The 21075-nt window shown below is 46.1% G+C and overlaps 1 protein-coding gene across 2 annotated transcripts in view; it reads right to left on the bottom strand.

The window, feature by feature from the left end:
- Tecta (tectorin alpha) overlaps nt 1-17245 on the bottom strand; it is a 71310-nt gene extending 54065 nt beyond the window's left edge. For both annotated transcript variants that reach the window (XM_021206961.1, XM_021206960.1), the window contains exons 1-7: nt 16975-17245; nt 15673-15737; nt 11957-12090; nt 8762-9049; nt 4950-5087; nt 4439-4604; nt 789-1201 (exon numbers count right to left, since the gene is read on the bottom strand). In XM_021206961.1, coding sequence (XP_021062620.1) covers nt 789-1201; nt 4439-4604; nt 4950-5087; nt 8762-9049; nt 11957-12090; nt 15673-15736 — 1203 coding nt within the window. In that variant the 5' untranslated portion in view covers nt 15737; nt 16975-17245. The remainder of the gene's footprint in view (nt 1-788; nt 1202-4438; nt 4605-4949; nt 5088-8761; nt 9050-11956; nt 12091-15672; nt 15738-16974) is intronic.
- Nucleotides 17246-21075: the final 3830 nt, after the last annotated feature.

Here is a 21075-nt window from a genome sequence, read left to right on the forward strand (position 1 = left end):
AACTACATGGTTACAACAAGGTCTTCATTAACATTATGAAAATTAAGGCCTCCACCAATTGAGTAATTACCAGTCTCTTTTGGCTTCCCCTCTTTAGTCAACACCCCTGTGACAGGAGTCATTTGCATATGCTAAACAGACCAGCAGAGCTATGTGCTCTGTGCTGTCAGTGTGGGTGGAGTGGAGGGTTTCTGTAGAGTGGCATTTGGATAAAGCTTTCCTGGGCCATTCCTCTCGCTAAGGATATCATGAAAGCTATTCTACAGCCATACCTGTTGGAGACCAATCAGTGTGAAAGTTTCTCTGGGGATGAAACAGAGGCTCTTGGGCAAATGGGATGGAGGCTGAGGAGAGTTGAGGATAATGACACCCAAGGCTGTACTGAATTAGGGGTAGGCACTCTGTGCTTGGACTGAAGCCTGACCATGACCGTATGACTTTAATTATTGCAAACCAAGTCTATGAGAAACTAAACTTTTGACTCTGTTCCTGGGACTTCTGAGAGATACATACCTGATTGTATGTGTACACATAGACAAGTATAAGCAGTGTCCGCCAGTGAAGGAAGTAAGAGTGTGAATATACTTTTTTTTTAAATATGCTCTCACTAGCTTTTGCACACAAAAACTTTGGCTTATTAAAGCGTCTTCCAAGCAGGAAGTGCATCTAACCATTTGACTGTATTATAGTAAGACAACCATCGTAACAGTAGCCAGAGGAAGGTTTTCCCAGGCTGAAGCACCTCTGGCCCCTCTCCATCTGCCTGTGACGTTTGGAGAGGGTCTTACCTTGACTTTCCCATAGCTTCCTTTGGGAATGAGAATCTTGTAGCCATTGACCTCAACCGAGAGCTCCTTCACCCAGGAGACAGCAGAGCCCCCTCGGTGCTCGTTCTTGGCCTCCACACTGAAGAAGGGGAGGCTGGAGGTTTGTAGACACTGTCGGGCCAACAGGTAAGCACACGAGCCTTGGAAGTGGAAGAGGAAGCCATCAAAGGTGTGGTAGTGTGGCTCCCCGAACACCACACACGTACTGGTCTCCACTGGGCTGCAGTAGAAGAACCGGCCCTTGGGTTCGCACACTTCGTAGGGGCTACAGGAGGCCTCCTGACAGTAGATCTCATTGTTGAAATCCAGACAGCGGCACTTGATGGTACAGTTCAGGTCATCCCAAAACACCTCCCCTCGACGAAGGAACTGTCCTGGGAATAAGGACATCAGAGCCAACACTTACTGAGTACGTCCCCTCTGAGCCAGGTACCAGGATAAAGGCCAGGCCTTCTCAACCCACTCTCAAACCCACTTAGCTAGGGATTACTGATTGTCTCCCTCATTTGACAATCAGGGAAACTGAGGCTTAAAGAGCAGCTGAATAATTCATTCAGCGTCGTTCAGCAATTCAGCCAAGACTGGAAGCTGAGTGGGTCTGAATCCATTGTTGAGCTACTGGCATTGTTAACACCCTGGCTGGTGAGCAAGCCCACATTCAAGCACAAACACATGGCCTTCAACTGTGGCAAAGTCTCTGACCCCCCAGGAGCCACTTCCTTTTCAAGAATATGAGCAAGGGCATTCCAAAAGCAGACCCGGCTGATAGCCACAGAACAAGGCAATCAGTTGTTTGCTTGCTAATTTGTTCATTTAATCAACAGTATGTGCAGCGTGTACCCCAAAAAGGTCAACAGCACAAATCAGGAGGCAGGCATAAATCCCAGCTTCCTGGGGATATTCTAGAAAAGACTGACCTCTACTGTGCTACTTTCAAATGTTCATAAATCCTATAGATGCTGCTTAGGCTGAATTCAAACCCTAGCATGTTGTTTTCCCTCCAGTTCCAGGACCTGCCCAAGTCTGGTATTCCTCTCTCTTTATCTTCTGAAGAGAGCTTTCTGACCAAGTCTAAGTCAGGAGGAGGGGCCAGATCATGGTTTTAAGGCATGTACTAACTTTTAATAAATATTCACTCCCATTTATTTGACAGACATTTAATCCTTAAAATCATTTCCCTAAATAAATTATCTAAAACATACATACACACCAAGACTCCTAAATATTCTACAAGTTGTCCAAGCCTACTGGATTATCCCCAGCAGAAGGCAAGGGTACCTTAGGAATAGTTCTTGCTATATTTGCCCAACACAAACATGTAACAACAAGCAATTATGCCTCCTACCTGTTGAGATTTGCACCTAAAAGGAGATAATAGAAGTCTTCATATTCCCAGTGGGCTGTATGCATCCGCCCTTAAAACAAGCCCTAAATCCTCTAGCACTTTGGCACTAGCTCAAGGTTGCATACGTTATAAAAGCATTTACTCAGTATCATTTCCAGTCTCTATATCTCCAGGCTTCCAATAAATGAGAGTGAAATGTCTCTAAATGGAGGAGGTTTGGACCAAAAGGTAGATAGATACTCTGTGATAATTTTGTTTGTGAAATGATGATTTAATAAGCCAGCACGATGGGACAGAGTCCCTTGCTTATAACCCAGGCCAAATCCCGATCTCATTAGATTGATAGACGTCCAGGGGCACATAAAAATGCACAAGTCCTGTGTGGATATTGAATTTGTCCTGCATATGAAACCCAAACACATAACTCAAGAGGAAAAGCAGGCAGCAAAAGCGAGAACATTGCACATAGCTGGCACCAGACCATGCCCCCAGCGCCGCCAGCCAATGTTGTCCATCACCACGCTGTTCATTCCCGGGACTGGGGTGTGAGGTTGCCACTGAGAGCTCGAGTTACAGTCCGTAGTCACTGAACTCTTCAGTGCTTGAATGAAAGGGAAGAAGTGTGGGGGAGAGAGCCTGGGAAGTCAAGGGGTGAGAGGTGAAGCAACAGAGGGACAGAGTCTCACGCAGATGGTAAGTAATATTATGTTGACCCTCCCACAAGGGAGAAGGAACAATCTCAGAAGTCATGGGGGAGGGGCCCTGGGACTACATCCTTTCCTATCCAGTTGAATACCCACTTAGTTGCATAGCGCTCACTTGTTATTCCAGCATGGAAGACTTCACAGAGTGCAAGGCAAAGATGCCCAGGCAGGTCATCTTCAAACATGAGCTTGCCTTAGGGCAAGTCAGAGGTTCAGTGCTCAGTGGGAGGGAGCAGAGGGCATGGGAACTTCAGACCAGATGAAACTGACTTTTCTCTATAGTTTAAACATTTGAAGCTGAGGCAAGAGATGTGTCTGGCAGCCAGCTATACAGAGCATGCTTTCTACCCAAGGAGGAGAGATCTCCTTAAACGATGTGAAGGGCTCTTACAGATCTGCAATCATTTTGTCCAACACTGCCCATGTTTCCACAATACCCTGTACCATGTGTATTATATATGCTGCGCTGTGTTGACATTACACCTATGTCTGTTTCTGCCACCATAGTATTATCATGGGCAGCTAGAATACCTACTGACATCACTGCTATCTGAAGAGTAGCTGGGGTTCAATGGGTCTATTACATTGTTCTTTAGGAAGATAAACTGTAAGTGCATAGACAGAGGTAGGCATGTGAATAGATGGGTTGATAAGAATAACACATGATTGGAGGGATGGGTAGAGAAGGGTAGATGGAGATGGGGTGGCTAGAGAGAGGGCTATTGGATGGGTAAGCCACTAGGCAAGTGGCTAGAGAAGTGGATTGATGGGAAAGTAGTGGAGATGGGTGGGCGGCTAGGTGGGCATCAGATAAACAGAGACATTTTTGCTTCTTGTGGCTGTAGCCGCTACCTCAACATGCAAAGATACTAACAGAAATCCTGTTTCCTGAATATCTTTGAATACACAGGAACAGGAATCAATACACTGGGATGTTCCTTCGAGAACTCCCGGATTTGGTGGTTAAGAAAAGACGTCACACTACAGAGGCCAATGAACAGGGAACCCACAGAGGTGCCTTCCCATGGGCCTGTATGTCTCTCTACCCCTGAGAGGGTTTTTAAAAACTCTCCTACAACTCAGCTACTTTTTCTTTCTCCTGGTACCAGGAGCTTCTGATTTACCATTACAGGGACCTGGCGACACTCCAAGCTCACCCACTCCCGGGGATCTTACAAAGTGCAGATGGTAGAACAAGAGTAAAGATGAGGAGAGAATCTTAAAGGGATAGCAACAACAACAACAAAATAAGGCAAGGCAGGGGAGCTCCCCTCTGTCCATCTGCCTGAGAAATCACTCAAGGCCCTGCTTCACTCTGGAGATATTCCAAACAGTTAGCCGCATGCACACCACAGGCAAGGACTCGGAAGCCTACCGCATGCAGCTTTGCTCCCGGGGTGGTGAATGTGCAGGGTAAAATTACCTTGATCTCCATCACACAGCTGAGAGATGTCAAAAGGGCAAAGCGGCGGGAATGAATCCTCCCCGTGGCTGGAAAGCTCACCTGTCAATCTAAGGAAATCCAGCCCCCTTCTGTTGGAGAAAAGAGGAGAGCTTTTTACCTCTAGAGGTGCAGCCATTGGCTGGGTCAATTTCCTTCCCGTCAACTTTAAATGCCCAGCGTCCTGGAACGTTGACATTTGTGGTCTCTTGAATATTTACAATCTCAGGGGTCCTTGACCCCGGAAGACTGAAGAAATTCGTGAGGTTTCCACCATTAAATCCTGCCTGGAGCACACACAGACACACAAAAGGGGTTTGAGCACTCACCATCCTTATTAGTTAGCAGAATCGATTACATTAAGAATTCATCACACTTGGAAACCATGTATTACTTTTTCCTGGATTCCATGAGTCACCGTTCAAGTCGTGGAAAGCCTGCTTAGTTCACCACTCCAGGCCCAGAGTAAGGTATCAAAGATAGATAAGGCTAGCCCCCCAGTCTACCTACAAGATCAAAATTGTGTTTCTAGATCAAGGGTATCAACGGGACTCTATCCAGGATGCAGAGCAAAGCAAGCAAGAGATTCGGTGATTGAAATCTACCAGACGATGATGTAGAGAACCTTTTACCTGTGCCATCACACCTCCAAGGCCTGTCAGAGGGTCGCCACCGCTGGCTGTCCCAGTCGTCCAGTTGATCTCATAGTAATTAAAGAGTGTGAATGTGTAGGAGCCGTCGGACACCAGCACAGCCTGGAAGGTGTTCACCTGCAGAATGTACAGAAACCCTCATGATTCACATTCTCAGGAGGCCATCACGCAGTGGTGGCTCCCCTTACCCCACCGCATACAACAACCTTCATGCCCCTAACCCCCCAACAGCTCTGAACTGCACCGCAGCCCAGACTTCCTCACACCCTGCCTCTGCTCAAAATGTGTTCCCACCTCCAGTGCAGAAAAGCAAGATGTGTAGCACTGTGCATCCAGCTGAGAGCTTGCCTGAGAGTAACCTGGAGTCTGACTCAGTGACCCCCCATCCCCATCCCCATCCCCATCCCCATCCCCATCCCCATCCCCATCCCCATCCCCATCTATCTTGGACCAAAACAGAAGATTCAGAGTCCCCTTCTGAGCATGTGATACTTTGAGAACACCTATAGATGGCAGCATAAGAATAAACTATAGGGAACATCAAGCCAGGGACCTCAGCACAAACACCTGCACCCAGAGCAGAGTAGGCAGGGCAGGGTGGGGAGGGACACAGCGAACCCAAAGTCCTCTGGAGGGGGCTTTCTCTGTTCCTGGAAGACATCACTTTTCTGGATCAGATGTCCTCCCCCACCCCGCTTTTAAGATGAAAGTTGGGAAGTGATTTTTTAAAGAAGCTCTTTCTGGAAAGAAATTGCTCTTCTAATTGAGCATTTATGCATTCATTTGTATCTGTAAGATCCTCTCAGGACTGCAACTCAGACCGATGCTAAGATGGGCAATGGTTTGGGTTCCTTCCATTTAGAGCCGAGCAGCTAAGGAGTAAGTGAAATGAGTTGCTGGAAATTGAGCAGTGACTGCGCTATGGAGCACAGGACTCCAGCCAGAGCACCCAGCCTACCTCTCAGAGCGCGGTCACTCCAAGTCTTAAGCTTTTAAGAGGATAGGGATGTTCTAGAAAGCCAAACCTTGCAGATGGTTCTCAGAAATAAGCTGCACCTGGCCTTAGCCCTCACTATGTCCCTTTCCTCATCCCCAGCCTTGGGGCCTGTGCTTTCAGGAAATGCAAATCAAAATAGAATCAAAAGTAGCAATCCTGCCCGCCCTTTCGCTCTTCAAGCCCCTTCCTGGCTGTCTGATAGCATCCCAGTTAACATTCTGGGCAAGAGCGGAGGAAGACCCAAATCCCTATCCTGTGTAATCAGGATCTTGGAAACCCATTCTAGACAGTTCCAGGGAAAAGCACTTTGCTAGTAAAGAAAAGCCCTTTTTGTAAAAGAGAGCCTTCTCCTCGGGCCCTGTGCCTGACACAGCCGATGGCGTTTATGATAAACTTGGCTGGGTATATGACTTCGTTCTTTGGGCCTGTTCAACAAAAGAGGAAAGTAGGACAAAGAGATGAATGATCAATAAACTCAAGGTTTCTACAAGATCACTAGTGGGGACAGATTTAGAAGATAGGTATGGAGCCTGGGACATGCACAGTTTGAAGCTGGGCCTTTTTCACCCCCGGATCCCCCTGCAGTTTCTATCAACATTTGTTGGAAATACCTCTGAGTCAAGGAAATACCTTTGGGATCAACTCCCAAAATCACTCCATCCCTTCTTATCCCCACCCCGACACAAACACACACACACACACAAATACACACATACACACACACAACACAGACTCACACACACAGACACACACACAAAACACAGACACATAGACACACACACACAACACAGACTCACACACACAGACACACACACAAAACACAGACACATAGACACACATACACACACACATACACCTCATCTGCTCTTACTTACACACACAACCCTACACACACATATTTTTTAATACTCATTTTAAGACTTTCCTAGATCTGGTTTTGCACAACCTTATTTTTCAAGAATTCAGAGAGCTCTTTATGACACTTCCTGGAGGAGGCAGCTGAGGACAGTTAGGAGCCATCCTGAAGCGTTCACTGTGATCCATTGCTCCGATGCTTAGGGGGCCTGAATCTCTATTATGGTCACCTTGGAACACAGATGGCACTTGGGGGGTTTTTATTGGGGATTAAGAAATAGCTGACTACAGGACTGGNACATAGTTAAAAGTTCAGTAAACACTGGCTCTCCTGAAATACATCCATCTCCGTTTCAGCTGGGGGTGTCTTGTCTAAAGATCTCTCTACCCCTTGTTTTAGTCTTGGGTGGTCTTGGGTGGAATAGGTAAGCCCATTTCAAAGGTAGGGCTAGACGGATGGATACTTTGCTGTTCTGTAGAATCCATCATCTTTTCCTTTCCCTCTAAAAGCTCAAAGCCCTTCAAGGTTTCATTGTCTGTCCTCACAGAAAGAGATCGCACTTGCTTGAGAAACTCCACCTAAACTACAAAGCAGAAAGCACCTAAATTATCTTGGCCATTTTTACAGCCAGCAGAGGGTTTAGTGGGGGAAACGGTGGTCAGCGTTTGATGGGCATCCCTTCTCTCCCCTACCCCTTTCACTGACACTAAAATTTATCGATCGCTGGCACCCTGCATTCCTACGCTGTAAGATATGAGGCTTAAAGGACATAAAACATCACCCGAGGAGTCTTTAGCGATCCATAACGTGACAGAGGAAAACGTATGCTTCTTTAGAGGTTATTTCTAGCCCATGCATCGGGTGCTTAAGCATGTGTCTTTCTGTTCTGCAGGACCTCTTAGCAATAAAGTGCTTCGACCTGCTAGTCAGGCAATGCTAAAACCCATCCCCATCGCATCCTAGCTATGAACTGCAAGACCAGCACTTTTTAACCTCTTTCTGCTACACAACAATTTCTGTTCCACCCCCGAACTGTCAACTCATTGCCAGGAAAGCAGATGGAATTACAAATAACCCTACGAAAGAAGAAGACGGAGGTTTTTTGGGGTTTTTGTTTTTGTTCTTTGTTTGTTTGTTTTTAAGTTTCTTTGCTTACTAGGAAACTACAGTTGAAGATGGGTGTGATTTTGACTTCAAAGTTCTCCACTATCATGGTCACCCAAACAAGCTGTATGCATTCATGGAAACTGGTTTTTTTTTTTTTTTTGTCCCTTTAGGCAGAAAGTTGATTATCTCTATGATATTACCAGAGATAATCTTTTTTATTTGACTTTTATTTGACTGCTCATTTGGGATTTCAGAGCAGATGTTGAAACTTTATTCAGGAATGGCTTTAACTGCCCACTCTAATTAACATCAAGTATGAATCATTTCAGCCCTGGTCACAATAAAAAAAATGTCATAACATAATAAAATGAACCAGGTCGTTTGTTCCCCCAATCCAGCATCCTGCATCTCTCTTGCTACCAGATTTTATGGAGGGGGAAAAAGGGGGGAAATTAACGATGATGAGAAACATTTGTGCCTCTGGCAAGAGAAAAAACCCTTTGTGTCCCTCACAAGCTCCATAATCACATGGCCTGGACTGAGTTGCTTTGCCTTTATCGCTCTCTCACAAAAGAGAATGCTACCTCCTGCAATAATATTTAGACACTGGTAATGGAGTGAGACTGGGGTGACACATCTGAAATATTTCAGCTGACTGGACCGGTTCATGCTGATATTTCCCTCTACTTCCCGGAAAATGGGTGGCGAGACCTATTAGTTCAACTCAAGCGAACCGACACTCCTCCACTCTACCAATCACATTCCTGCTCAGTAGTGAGGACAAACAGGATGTCAGAGACCCAAGAGAAAGTGGAAAGGCTGGATGATTACAGGCGTGGTACTGCTGCCTCCGTAAAATGTGACTTCCTCCCAGGTCACAATGAAAACCCAAGTGGCAGAGAAGGTGGTCATGTCTTTGAAGTACTTCCTGATGTCCTTGGTGGCTCTTCTCAGGATGGCAGGGTCCATGGTTTCTCTGTAATAGATCTCACCCCGAATTCCATTGTGCACATCTGCCCAGAACGGAGCAATGAAGGCCCTCCCGTCTGTCAGGGGAAAGGACTCTGGCGTAAACTGGCTCACTAGCACGTTGAAGGAAACAACACCATTGTTATTGACCTACAAAAATAAGAGAGGTTTGGCACAGTGGACCTGAAAAGCAGGGAACTTCAGAGTCACAAACTGACAGCTAGACAATCACATGAATGAAAGGGGATTCGAAGTGCTGGCTTTGAACCCCTAAATACCAGCTTCCATCATCCTTATGAGAAGGTTTGTTTCCTCCTAGACATGCTCATTGGTTTTCTGTCACTTTCAGTTTGTAGTCAGCGACGTTCCTTATTAATAGAGTCTCATTTTCATGTTCTTCGTCTTATCTCTATTTGCAATTATTAAATGCTACTGGTGTGTGTCTCTGTGTGTGTGTGTGTGTGTGTGTGTGAGAGAGAGAGAGAGAGAGAGAGAGTGAGAGAAGGGTGAGGAGGAGAGAGGAGAAAGAGAGAAGGGAGAGGAGGAGAAAGGAGAGAGAGAGGGAAGGAGAGAGAGGAGAGAGAAAGAAGAGAGAGGAGGCAAGAGGAAGGGAGGGAGAGAGAGAGACAGAGACAGAGATAGTGACAGAGAGGTGTGGTATCAGGCCAACCTGAGAATAACAGAGACACAAAAGCCAAATTTGTTGAGAGTCATAGATGCAAAACAGATAGGAGAAGACAAACAAGCATAAAGAGCTAACTTAATAATTGAAGAGCTCTACAGTATAGCTTGAGTCTTACTGTATAATGAAAAAGGAGGCTGAGAAAGATGAATCAACTACTCCTTTGCTGAACTCAGATCTCAGGGTGAGCCATTCAGTGTTCTGGGTGAGCCATTAAAAAATAAACAAAAAAACAAAAACAAAACAAAACAAAACAACCTCTCTTGATGTCACAACTACTTCCTCACTCAGAAAAAGGGCAAGGTTAAGACCTAAAGATGTCCAGTTTCTGTCCAGTTCTTGGCACTCGAGAGCGTCTTTGTCTTTGCACCATCTCCGTATAAAACCCGGGCTATGAGAAGCTCAAGTCGTACTTGTAAACGACTGACTAATAGGGAGTCCTTCATGATCTGTAAAGGGCTCCATAAGCCCAGGAAATGACAACACCTTACTGCAATGTGTCCCCTTAGTTCTCTCAGGACCTGAACTCAATCCTGTGTCTGAGAGAAACTGACGTAATCCCGTGGCTCGTAAGACTTCAGTGACAGAAAACATCCATGCTGGGAATACTTGCAATTCCTGGGCAGAGAAAATCTAGAGATGATTGCCCTATATATCAAATCTCTTGTTATATTCCTACCGATCAGCAGCATGGTAGACAACAGTGGCCCTAATCCCATAGGGAAGGGCTATGCAGCTGGATTGGGGGTACCTCAGCCTGTGTTGGAAGAAAGCCTGTGAGGTTTGGGGTGTGAGGTGGCCAGAATAGAGGGATATTGGGAACCTGTTGTCTTCATGGATTATAATAATAATAATAATAATAATAATAATAATAATAATAATAATAATAATAGCCACCCAGAGGCCTGCCTCCAAATAACGGAAGGACTTCACTTCTCAGAGCACTGGGAAGTTGGGGCACAGTTTACACACAAATGATGCTCTCCTGAACCTGTTCATCTGCAAGGCCATGAATTTTTAAGCCCCGAGTCACACTGTGTGGTAGAAGAGAAAGAAGAACTGAGTGAAATTCATGCTCTAGAGGCCTGTGGGTGGGGGTGGGGGTGGGGGCAAGGACCCCAGAATGGAAGATATCTCATCTCCAAAAAGCAGGTCAGCACACTTCAAAACTTACAGCCAGTTCCCTCAGACAGACCTGGGAAGACCCTGCTGTGAGGCAAGCATAGAAAGCAGGATGCCAGAGTCTTGCATTGGCTGGGGTGAAACTGGTGTGATGAAAACACACAGGCTCACCTGGGGAGGAGGCTGGCTGAGCCATCCTGTGTTTTGATTCTAGTCTGTGCTAGAGACAGTGGCTCTCAGCCTTTTGTGGGCACCAGGATTACCTGGAGAGCTCATGAAGGTAGATAAGTAGGCTCTCTCCCCTTGTTTCTGAGTCAGCTAGGGTGGAGGGTGGAAGGTGACACTGCCAGTGGCAAAGCTGCCAGTGTTTCAGGAGCCCTTAGGTAGGTAGAGAGGGGTGTGTGTGTGTGTGCGTGTGTGTGTGTGTGTGTGTGTGTGTGTGTTTGGGGGTGTGTGTGATTTTCTAGCTGTACACCAGAAACTGCTAAAGCAGCCGTCCCAGTGGCAGACGTGGACATGCTCCAAATCTCAGTTGTTTGTTCCTCCGGGGTAGGGCACAGACCTAGGTGAGGTGTGGCGGACTCTACCTCTGTCTCCCTCAGTCCGTGAGGGCAGAGACAAAGACGGGGTTTATCTGCTCCAAACCACAGTCTCCCCAGCCTCAAGCATCCAAACTGCATGGCCCGAGACGGCCGCTGCCCGGGAGAGCTCTGAACTGCTTCCTAGCATGGGCTTCCACAGTGGTATCCTCGGGCACAGCTATAGACCTAAGGAGGGTGGCGGAGTCTGCAAACAACTTCTATGCCATCGTGGAGTACCCGTCGTCTCCCATGCTCCAACTCAGCTGCAATTTGGTCAGAAACCCAAGAAGAGCAGATGTCTAAACTTTTCACACCCCCAGGAGGGAGCAGAAAAAAAAAAAAAAAAAACCATACTGCTCCTATTGTACTTCATTGTTTCTTTTTTTATCTTGTTGAGTAGCAGAAATAATGTGAGTGGCACTGGGCCTCTGCTTTGCTTCTGTGCTTAATCACCCACAAAGGCAATTTACTGCCCTGTATACTCCTCCACCATGAACATTAGCCATTAACTATACCTTTGACTTTCTTAATCATAAAACCCATCAGCTCATGAAATCTCAGAACTTGTCACTTTGGCCGCCAATAAATCCCCAATCCTCGGGGCCCTGGAAGAGGGGTTTTAAAGTGTTTTCCTTAATGACAGACAACAGGGAGAGCAGCTTCTGCACTTACATAGACGGTGCGGTAAGGAACACCGAAGAAGAAGACGGGGATGGCCAACTTAATCTCAGATGAGCTTCCATCATCTACTTTAGGGGTTCTGGTGTCATTCTGCCAAAATGGGTACATGAGCTCCCTGGGCTGAGCTGTCAAGAGAGATGGTGGTTAGATGGATTAGCCGGCAGCTGCCTCTTCCGGTTGGCAAGCTATTATCCCTCCCACCTACTAAAGTCAGCTCGTCTGAGTATGGTTTACCAGCCAAAAGCAAGGCAGCAGGCCTCAGCCTTGCCAGTCTGAGTCTATGCTACACCTAGCTGATGATCTTGTGTCTTTGGGAAAGGAAAGAACAGAAGGGACGTGGTCTCTGTCTTAATCAGAGACCAATGTACTCTATTCCAGTGTGACCATGCATTAGAGAGACCAGCGGTGACAGTGAGTGGGGATGTCATACCATCATGGGTACCTGGAGCTCCCCGTGTCTGGAAGTGGCCTTTAGATGTGGCATGCATGCATGGGTGAGCAAGGGCTTGCCTCTTGAGTAGATGACCAGATGAAGAGAATGTGGCTGTAACCGCAGAGCACCTCCTAATCTAAGAATTCTACAATTTACTGAGACAGTCATAGCAGCTTTTCTTAAGACTCCTTTCTTTCCTATCATATAGCAGAAGTCATCAGAGCCCAAGAGGAGTCATTGAACCAATACAACGGGAGGAGAGGGTTGGTAGGAACTTCCTGTGAGTGACCTTGACTAAGATCGGCCCGTGGATCTCTGTCCAGCTCTATTCACAAAAGAAGCAAACATGGGATCCTTGAGGCAGCAGAGGGAGGTGCCTGTGTGCATGTGTGCATGCATGTGTGGGTGCGTGGTATGTGTGCATGCATGTGTGGGTGCGTGGTATGTGTGCATGCATGTGTGGGTGCGTGGTATGTGTGCNATGTGTGCATGCATGTGTGGGTGCGTGGTATGTGTGCATGCATGTGTGGGTGCGTGGTATGTGTGCATGCATGTGTGGGTGCGTGGTATGTGTGCATGCATGTGTGGGTGCGTGTGTATGTGTGCATGCATGTGTGGGTACGTGTGTATGTGTGCATGCATGTGTGGGTGCGTGTGTATGTGTGCATGCATGTGTGGGTGCATGGTATGTGTGCATGCATGTGTGGGTGTGTGGTATGTGTGCATGCATGTGTGGGTGCGTGGTATGTGTGCATGCATGTGTGGGTACGTGTGTATGTGTGCGTGCATGTGTGGGTATGTGTATGTGTGCATGCATGTGTGGGTGCGTGGTATGTGTGCGTTAGTGAATGTGCATGCGTGCATACATGCACGGTGGGGTTTGGAGTGGTGGCGTACTCTGTAGGACAGACAGCGTTCTTCTTCCTGGTCTTCCTAGTCAAAAGCGAGTCATTACACAGACCCCACCTGGGGCAGCAGCACGTCCTCCCTGGATGCTTGGAGCACAAACTCTGGAGTTTCCCACGAAAACTCTTGCAAGGTGTGGCTCAGACTGGTGGGAAAAATAAAGCAATGTCCCCAGGGCCTGTGCTACGAAGGCCCCAGTACAACTGTACCTCTGAAATAATCTGCATGTCACATCTGATGTCACTTCTCTCTGCCTCTGTTCTTTCTTCTTTTGAATGAAAGGTGGACAACAGAACAGCTTTCTTCCTTTGAACATTTATCAGTTGTTTTCTGGGGGTGGGGGTGGAATAGCTGATCCGAATTGGGCTGCGGCCACAGCCCTCAAGCCCATCGAGAGACTGATGCCCGGACTCATATCAGCTCTCTCTGGCAAAGTCCCCACTCTGTGCTGATGGAGCTGAAAGGGTGGAGAGGAACTGGTCCCAGCTAGTTCTGCCCCTGGGGGAGCCCTTTAGTGAGCAGACAGCAGCCTCCCAAAATAGCTTGCAGAGCAGATAGATAGCTGCTAGGAGGGTCAGGCAAAGCTCCCTAGTTCTGGAGTGGGGAGTTGGTGCAGGTCTGTCCAGACAAAGGTCTAATCTCTGATACGGGGAGAGCATCAGGAGAGCAGCGGGAACTAGTCAGCCATTAGTATTCACACATCGTTCCCACATCTCAGAAGTTTCTGGGAAGCTGCCCAAATCTTAACCTGTAGGAGATGCTGTGGCCCATTTCATCCCAGGAGCATTCAGCCAGTGAACTGTGGTTGATGTCACAATAAGTATTTAGAAAGGCTCTTGGAATATTCTTATTTACAATATGGTAACAAAGGACACATTTCTAGAAGATGAAAACCTCCAAAAAAATTCTTTGCCATCTTACTATGGCATTAAACATAGGCACTTATTAGATTTGAAGGTGATCGATGGTCTTGAATTACTTGTGCATTTAGCCATCAAACTACAGGTTTGTCCTTCCTGGGGAGCTTTTTGGGAGTCATGCCCAGTATGGAAAAGGGCTCCAGGTCACACCACACAGTAATCACTTCCATGCAAAAGTTCATTGGTATTTTGTACAGCACTGGGCAATCTGTCTGGAGAAGAGACAATCAACCCCCCTTTCTGAGGACACAGAAAACACTGGCAACGGAGACCCAACTTCTCTCTGGTTCCAAGATTCTTCACTTAGTTTGCGGTTTTTGAACAGAAATAACAGTTTAAAGTTTTCCGTCTTAAAAACATTACAGATAAGTACATCTAATACTGCATAACCTCGGGAAAGATTTGTCGACTAAAACGTGGCACTCGACTAAAGGGGACCAGACAAAGACAACAACCGATTCCCATCTCAGAACCAACTACTATTGAAAATAGAACTATTAGCACCCGGGCCAATTGATAGTGTCGCAGTTAGCAACAGAAACACTATCCCTACACATGCTCACTCTAAACAGGGAATCACACAATAAATATAGTTAGGTTTCCAGGGCTTCGCTCTTTCACCAAAGAAAACTACACATCCTTGGTGTAGAGGTGGAAGATGGAGCCACTGGGTTAACTGTAGGCCAACCACTCTGCTGTTACTTTGGGTGGTGCTGGACCACTATTAACACGTTCTAGGACAGTGGGCATGATCTTAAAGGGAAGCCTCATCTAAGACCTGGCACTGTGCAGCAGCTGACCTCAACAGACTAAACAAAGGTGGCTTGGAATATTAGTCCTAAAAGACTTTATGTTGATTGCCTTATCTTTCTAATCTAAAAACTCACGTACAATGGCAGGGTGGCATATGCACAGTCCTTCACTAACTTAAGAGAGATATATATAGAGAGAAGGGCCCATGAGGGCTGAGGGAGTCAACTAGCTTGTTTATTCATAGCTTTCCATTGTTGGCCTATGTCCTGGGTCTCTGAGACACAAGATATCAACACCAAAGTTACTACTGCAACTTCCTAACCCTGAGTCAAAACACGATCCCTCTTTAAAGTCCCTCACATAAGCTAAACGGCTAAATGGGTATCAGCGATGAGGGAGGAGGTGGACACTCTCATCTCCTGCAAGTACTTGAGCTAGAATTAGTCTGTGTTGTTTTAAAGACCTTTGCTGGCATATACAAATTGTGTTCGAAGTTAAATAAGAGAAAGTGAACATCATTCAAAGTTAATGCATCTTACCCTTGACAACAGAATTTAATTTACTGTTTTTCCCCCCTTGTTGTATCTGCAGACACATGTACACCTGCCCTTGCAATTACGGTGCCAACAAAAGTGTCTCTTTATAAATTCAGGAGCATGCTGATCAAGAGCTGTATGAGATGCTGTCGTACTCACCTTGGTGCCGAACAAGAGCGAAGATGAAAGAGACCCAAATTCTAAGTAATGATGAATAATTCATCCTGGAATTTTAAAAAGAAAAAGGAAAAAAAAAAAAGATCCCCTGCTTGCCAGAGTAAATAGAACACCAGGTGTGTTTGGTGGCAAATCCCGAGACACACCACAACCATCACAGAACAAATTCACATCCCAACACCGATCGTTCCGAGTCAGCTGTCATTCCCAGGAGGCTCACGGGTTGAGTTCAACAGTTGGGGGACAAAGTAGACCCCCAGAAGGCAGCTGCATAGAAGTGTAGGTTATCAGGGAGTTAGATGGGAGAAACGCAGGCTGTGGGGAACAAGGAGAAAGTGTCTACTTTGCATCTGATAAAAAAAAAAAAATAATCAGTGCCCAATTCCAAAACTGCAGGTTTCAGACTATGTCTCTGGGACTCTAACTTCTGCAAGACCCAACTCTCCTAATGTTCCTAGTCTCTGTCGGGATCCAGGAAATACTGGTTAAATTATCACGTGTTTCTCCAGGTAGGAGGATTTAGGGTATGCCATCCCTTCTCAATGACCTGGAGCCCATCCATCATTTTACTGACCAGACACACAGGTATCCTAAAACTATCTACTGACATTCCACACGAAATGAATAATCAATGGCTACTTTGGTGATTAAAAAAAATAATAATAATAATAAAATAAAATAAAAAAGCAGCTCCTTGGAAACACAACAGAAATAGAGCCCCACAATCAAGCAACTCGTTAGTTCCGGGAAGTTAATTAAAAGAAGGAACAGCACAAAACCAAACTCATTTGCATGTTAATTTACAATCAGCTGAGCGGGTGGCGTTACCCCCTGTTAGGAGCGTGGATGGTCTGCACTACTCCAGAAAGCTGAGATACAAGCCCGCATGCAAGATCCAAGTTCACCATGCACTGGCCTGAGGACCAACGTGCCGACCAGGAAACCTGCGCCTCACAGCATTCTTAAAGATAAACACCTTCTCTTATCATTTGAGGTTATCAGAATCACTCAGCCCAACTTTTAGGCAAAAGCAATGACTCCATACTATGAGAGTCTTGTGGCCAAGCTTCAGTTGGCAGGCATGCACATTGAAGTCTCAAGCACAAAGTAAACGCTAGCCAGCTTTGCGGCAAGGGACAGAGACAGAGGGCTTCAGCAGGCATCATACACAGCTTTAGGGGAGGCAGGTGCCGTGCGAGCATCAGGCCTTTGGAGGAGCAGGGCAGAGAGCAGCAGGAAGGAGGATTCATTGAGACAGCTGTATTTATGAAAAACGTCACTAACCTGTTCTGTGGAGACTGGAGAAATTGAGTGAAAAGTATTAAGTCAAATCTTGGTGAGCCCGGAAAATGAGGTATAAGAATTCACGTCAGTTCTCCTCGAGTGGCTGCCAATTATTTCTGATCCCTGAAATCACGTCCGAATCCCATACTCTAAAACCAAAAATTCAGTTAGTCCTGCACTAGAGTCGGGGGGGGGGGAGTGTTGAGTTGCAATCAAGTTGCTCTCTATTGATTAAGGAAAGGTAAATCTGAAGATCAGTTTCAGGATTGCGTGGAGAGGCTCTTTTCCTGAAAAACTAGACCTCTCCCCTCCTTTAAAAAAAGAGAGAAAAAAAAGTGGATTCAGATGGAAATGTCAGGTACTTGGAGCTGAAACCTTGGTTCTCTCTGATCAGAATCACTTTGCTCTGAAAAACACAAAAGAAACCCTCCCTTTCTGTCTTTGTACCCAAAAGAAGGCAACTGTCTAGCATTACAGAATTAGCATGCACCAGCCTGGGAGTAACCCAACAAAGGGGGCTCCCGGCACATTTAAATGAAGTCTCTCTCTCTCTCTCTCTCTCTCTCTCTCTCTCTCTCTGTCTCTCTCTCTCTCTGTGTGTGTGTGTGTGTGTGTGTGTGTCTTCTCTCTCTTTGTCTTCTCTCTCTGTCTCTTTCTCTCTCTCGTTTCTCTTTGTCTCTTTTCTTTTTTTCTGTCTATCTTTCTCTCGTTTCCTCCTCTCCTATGTGTTCACATATAGGCTTTACCCTGTTTGTCCCCTACAGACATGTATAAAGTATTTAAAGAAACTTTCCCAAGTGTGTCAAGGTTCCATTCCTTCTTCTCCCTGACTCATAGACAGATGAGCAGTGGCATTTCCCAGGCAGAACAAAGTGGGGAAAGGAAAATTATGCCTGTGACACCTCCACTTGTGCCCCCGAGGGTCTTCATCAGGAGGGGGATCAGGTCTCTCCTGCTCAAAGTGTCCAGGAAGAACTTTGTTCAAACAAAGGAAAACTGTGTTCAGCTTGATGCTTGCAGGATTCCAGTAAGCTAAATCCAATCCCAAGTAATTAGCCCTGGACAAATGCACATACATACAAGCAACATAAAATGGACTCAGTGGGTTGTACACACACACACACACACACACACACACACACACGCGCGCGCGCGCGCGCGCACACACACACGTATGAGTGTCTATGTAAGAATAATAATTAAAAAAGAGATCATGAATCTGGGAGGGGAAGTTTGAGGGAAGAAGGGAGGGAAAGAGTGATGGAGACACACTCCTCATGTACAAAAATCTCTAAGAAAAATTTAAACGTGCAGAAGACTGTGAAAGTACCACAGAAATTAAAATACTCAAAGTGGCATTCATAAAAAGAACAAGAAGAAATAATTTGGATGCAGCAGGAGAGGTCTTTTTGTAAATCAAATCGATGGGAATTTTAAATATGTCCAAATCTTTCTCTGGCCACACACTGACGTGTTGCCTGGACCAGAAACAAAGACTGAATCAAAGCAACCCAGCTTTGCATATGCTGCGCTAAGGGACAAGAGTGTTGGGAGAACCTGGTCTTTACCATACGTTTCCCCATCTTCAGCCGAAGCCCTGTGATAACTGTGTAGGCATTACACAATGTGGTCATTCTTTCCCTGGTAATGTGAATTCTCCCCATAGGCCCACTTAGAGACGCCGAATGAATCCTTTCTTCCACAAGGCACCTATTTCTGTAACAGAAGACGTAGGGTTTTGGTGTCTGTGTAAAATAGAGTTAAATCCAAGTCCAAGACTCACCTAGAGAAGCCCTTGACTGGTCCTGGTTAAACCTTTAGTGCGGTCTCATCAGACCTAACCATCCAGAGGCAAAACAGGGTCTTAAAAGCCCTGCTGGTGGCCCGTGTTAACGGCTTTAGTTTTCTATTCCCGTGCACTCAAGGATGTTTCTACCTCAGCCCTTTTTGACCCATATTAAATTCTTTATCCTCCTTGAGGTAGGACTGCTGCTGGCATGGCGACCATCTGGACAGAACCAAATTCATAAGATGGCAGCATAAATGAATAAGAAGGACTTCAGTGGGCCGGTGAGCACCAGGTGCTTGGGAAGAGGCTGAGCTGGCTGGGCTGGAAGCTGGTCGGCGGGGGCGTGCTCTGGTTGTCACAGATGGGTGGCTAACAAAAGCTTCTATTCATGGCAAGCCTCGTTTGGTGGAAACTGTGAGGTCCATAAAGGTTCCTGCCAGGATTTGGATGGGAGATGGATGATGAAGTTGGGGTGGCTGGTGCCAGTTATCCAAGATACCCATGCTTTACGGACGTGGCATAGATGGATGCTGCTTCTTCGTTGAAGACACTAGGGAAAGAAACAAACCAGAATGAACTCCCCCCAAAGCAAGTGGAACAGTTGGTATGCACCGAATATTTCTGGTTTGTGTCCTAGGTTTTCTGTGTCCTTTTTGTGAAAGAAATGGTCAGTTGGCGTGACTGTGACATGGTCTAAGATGATCTGTTGGAAAGGTTTTGCTCCAGGGATTCCTGCTCAGTGACAAGATTCTGTAGGAATTTGATCAAGCAGCTCTACTATATAACATCAGGGCCTACCTAGGGAAACATTTTATATATATATATATATATATTAAATATATAATTTACATATGTATACACGTATGCATATTTTATGATTTATTATAACACACATTTATATTTATATCCTGATATATATATATATATATATATATATATATATATATATATATATATATAGTCATGTGTCACATGACACTATTTCTGTCCACAGCAAATCACATGGACAACAGGAGCTGCAAGAGATTACTGCACCAAGTTAGGTTGTAGTGGTCGTAATTTGTCTAAGACCTCTATGACATCTGCATAATGAAAGCATTTCCAGCAATATGTTTCTTGAAAAGCAACCTCATTACTAAGTTGGTAGATACATGTGTAATGGAGAGATGCCCCCAAAGATGTTCACTTGCCTTGATTTCTCAAAACTTCTGGCTCTCAGATCCAACCCACTCTACTTCACTAGCAGCTACAATTCCTTTCACGTGTACAAACATAATAAAAAAGGAATTTCCCCCACAAGACAGCAGATTGCCTGGCTTAAAAGCTGCTCCTGCCTCATTTCCTGATTGCAAGGCCGAGACTCAGGCTGGAGTTGTAGTCTAACTTAGCTGGAGTTGGGAAGGTCTGAGCTCCCAGTGGAGCTAGCACCTTGGCTTGGGATGACAGGGGAGAACCCAAGGGACTCTCTTCTGAGGGTGCTCAGCCAAGGAGGCTGAGATCTGGCACAGTATCAGGGAGATTCATTGACTTGAGAGATAATGGCTTTTACACTGGGTCGAAGGACCCCGGGGAAGGCTCAAACACAGTCCTCAGACATTTACTAGAAGTCTGGAGAAAGTGGTGGACCAGATCCAGTAAGACTGAAGGGCCAAAATTACTGTGGCAGATGGCAGGAAAAGACACCAAAAGACCCCGTATGTCAGTGAGACCTACCTTCATGCAGGAAGCCACACAGCACTGGGAAGCTAAGTGTGGTTCCCCTCTGTAGGCCAGATCGACCCAGGCACTGAGCGCAGAATCCAGCTCCTTGATAGCATGGAGATGGGTGTCTGAAACAGCAGAGGCCAGGCGATGGCACTCTCCGACCCAGAGCTTGGAGGGAAGCAGAGGTTAGACTTCTCATGATGACAGAGAAGAGATCTAGAGTGAGCGTCAAGTGGATTTGATGCATAGAGAACACTGGGGATGGTTAACAAAGCACGGTGGGCAGAGAGAGGCCAGACAGCCACCAAGGGTATGTGCACTGGGTACATCCTGCAAAGCAGAAGAATTAAACCAAGGCTGAGAGCAGTTTCCCTAATCAGTTGTGATATCTAGCTGAGCTCTGTGGCTTGGGCATGTCATCCCAACTACTGGAGAGACTGCAACAGGAGAATCTCAAGTTCAAGGCCTTTCTGGGCTTCTAAGTGTTCTCAAAGTCAGCCCGGGCCACCTATTAAGATACCTTCTCAAAATCAAAAGAGGAAGAAGGGCTGCCCAGTGGTAGGGTGCTTGCCTAGCCTGCTTGAGACTCAAGGTTCAGTGCCCAGTCT

Source organism: Mus pahari, chromosome 10 (genome assembly GCF_900095145.1).
Source record: "Mus pahari chromosome 10, PAHARI_EIJ_v1.1, whole genome shotgun sequence".
Taxonomy (NCBI): Eukaryota; Metazoa; Chordata; class Mammalia; order Rodentia; family Muridae; genus Mus; species Mus pahari.